This window comes from Sprattus sprattus, assembly GCF_963457725.1.
Source record: "Sprattus sprattus genome assembly, chromosome: 3".
In the NCBI taxonomy this organism is placed as follows: domain Eukaryota; kingdom Metazoa; phylum Chordata; class Actinopteri; order Clupeiformes; family Clupeidae; genus Sprattus; species Sprattus sprattus.
Genome location: NC_137922.1, coordinates 44,280,597 through 44,283,338, shown reverse-complemented (window position 1 = coordinate 44,283,338; position 2,742 = coordinate 44,280,597). Strand labels below are relative to the sequence as shown.

Genomic DNA, 2,742 nt, shown 5'->3' with positions numbered 1-2,742 from the left:
TGCCCCAAGGTCAAACTTGAACTTGGCACTGTCGTCGTGCTGCTGATCCCCTGCAGCGTTCTGATTGGTCTTCATGGCACCGTAGAGCAGTGACGTCATCTTGAGGAGCTCGCGCACCGCGTAACCGTCCGCCTGGTACAGCCGCTTGGTGTTGACCTTAATGTGGGCCTGTGAGGCCTGCAAAAGCATACCGTACACGCACACACACACACAAACACACACACACACCTGTGCTTAATGTGACTGAAAAGAAATCTCTTGTAACCTTTAACTCACTTAACTCTGATTTTAAGTATTATTTTCTTTCTTTTATTCCAAGTTTAGAGTTGCAATACAGGGTTGAAAAGGCAGAGAAAAACAGTGACTTTGCATTAACATAATTGGCTTGGCACATGCAGCTTACAAGGGAGCTAGTATGTAAACCAAGCAACAGAAAGAGTGTTTAAAACAACCTGATATAAGTGGCAGTGCCTTAAGTCTGGTAGGTCTTGAGCCACAGACACAGTCACATTAAAGCTCTGTATGCATCTGAAAGTGAGAAGCTAAATGGCAGTTTATGTTGCTGGCTATCTGAATGAAAGCTATAAGAACACTGGTCATACTACCATGAACTGGGCCACAGCTTTGATGAAGAATACACGGTCCGACTCCGTATCAATGTCACTTGGAATGTCCATTTGAGGCTCATACCTAACACACACACACACACACACACACACACACACACACACACACACACACACACACACACACACACGCACACACGTTAGAATGAGGATACGCCCCCTCCATTATTCTTAGAAAAATTGCCTATGCTTAAATATATAAAAGTAAGAAAAACTATTTTTGAACAGTGCTGTTAAATTGATCTTACTGCAACATCATCATGAAGTCTCTCTCACACACTCTCTTTCTGACACACACACACACACACACACCTCTTCACCAGCCAGATGAGGATCTCTGCCACGAGGGGGAAGTTGGGAGTGCGGAAATTCTCCATAGAGATCAAGCGTGGGTAACCAAGGGCCCGCGTCATCTCAGTAAAGTCTACACACACACACACACACACACACACACACACACACACACACACACACACACACACACACACACACACACACACAAACGCACCAGAAAGCAGAATAGCCTGTCAAGAGCAGCAATGTGCCAAATATAATCTTACTAACAACAAAAGGGCAAAAAGAGATGAACAGGATAAATAGCTTTGTTAAAACAAGATCATATAAAATGATGAAGAGACTTATATGTGCAATATTTTACGCTGGAAAAAATACTATTTATGGCTCTTTCAAAATACATGACATGAATTGACCTTTACAAAACAATTGAGCAAACTTAAGTTAAGTAATTCAGTTTTCACAACGGATAACACCAAATAACATTACTCACTTCTTAAATCCCTGTATGACATGGTTTTATCACAGCGAAGGAGCTTGCTGTCTAAAAGGTGAAGGGGTAGGGGGATACATCATCCATCCAAATCAAAATGCTGTAACTCAGTGGCTGGATAACAGGTGGTTATCCAGCTATCTATGTTGAATAATACCATCTGGTAATACAATACGGTGAATAGAGGGTATTGGTGTTAATTAACAACAACTACTATGACAACTAGGTTGAGAATGAGAATAAGGGCAGAATTCTGCTTGTTATGATAACTTACATTGCAACTAACAGCTATCAACATTGCAACAATAAATAGCAGGCTAACATTACACACAAATGTCCTGACTATACGATGTGATCATGCTTGTTAGAAATGTTTCTATCATAAAGGAACTAACAGTAAGCAACGTTAGACTAGCATTAGTTACTTAGACAGTAAGGTTACAATTGTGTTAAACTTGCTAGCGGTAACGTTAGCTATTTAGTATAGGTGCTTATGCTAATATAATTTATGCTAGCTAATTTACCCAAGCCAAAACATGCGCGGTTCAAAAACGACTCGTATAACATTATCCTTGTTACTCGAAAAGCAGAGAGAAACCACCATATCAACATTACGTATATTGTCTACTTACAAAATAATGGATTTGTCGAATATAGCTAGATGGCCTAGCAATCTTGCTAGCTACATTTATGTTCACTGGTCTTAGCCTAATGTTGACTCCTGTTACAGTCGTCTCTATGGCAGCCAAATTCGAACGGATACTGGACTAAGACAAACCTTGTGACATGGAAGCTAAAACGCTTTTCTCCCTCCGCTCGCTGATGCACATGGTAACGAATGTCAGTTTCAATTCACAGTTGTTTTTACCCTAATGAAACTGTATTGAATTTTGTAACCAAGTGTTTTCAACGTAACTCCAGTGGTGTATGTGTTTTGAAAGATTACATGGACAGATATTTAGTGATTTATCTGCAAACTGATTGTTAAGTAATAATTGTTAACATACTATATTGTTAGGCTACTTTTCCAACGCTCCACAGCAGGAGCTGGCATAATAAGATAAAGGACATTCGGTTCCCCCCCCCTAATAATTCAGATGTTGGCTACCCTAACGCTACAGTTGAGTGAGAAGTTAAAGTAGGAGGCCCCTAAACGCACACACACAGCGGCGCGTGTGAGATAGCCTAGCTCAAATAAGCCTCAGGTGACGTGCAGAGGAGGGGGCGGCAGGGCTCGGACAAGTTGTGCGTGGCAAGACTCAGGGACAGGCACAGAACTTCATACAGAACCTGCCAAATCCATATCACACAAAATCGTGTCTCGCCTTC

General features: G+C 41.4%; 1 protein-coding gene across 2 annotated transcripts in view; it reads right to left on the bottom strand.

Moving 5' to 3' along the window:
- cluap1 (clusterin associated protein 1) overlaps positions 1-2,140 on the bottom strand; it is a 15,457-nt gene extending 13,317 nt beyond the window's left edge. For both annotated transcript variants that reach the window (XM_080834989.1, XM_080834990.1), the window contains exons 1-5: positions 2,046-2,140; positions 1,414-1,464; positions 939-1,050; positions 606-690; positions 1-177 (exon numbers count right to left, since the gene is read on the bottom strand). The exon at positions 1-177 is cut by the window's left edge and continues 3 nt beyond it. In XM_080834989.1, the coding sequence (XP_080691115.1) occupies positions 1-177; positions 606-690; positions 939-1,050; positions 1,414-1,435 (396 nt within the window). In that variant the 5' untranslated portion in view covers positions 1,436-1,464; positions 2,046-2,140. The remainder of the gene's footprint in view (positions 178-605; positions 691-938; positions 1,051-1,413; positions 1,465-2,045) is intronic.
- Positions 2,141-2,742: the final 602 nt, after the last annotated feature.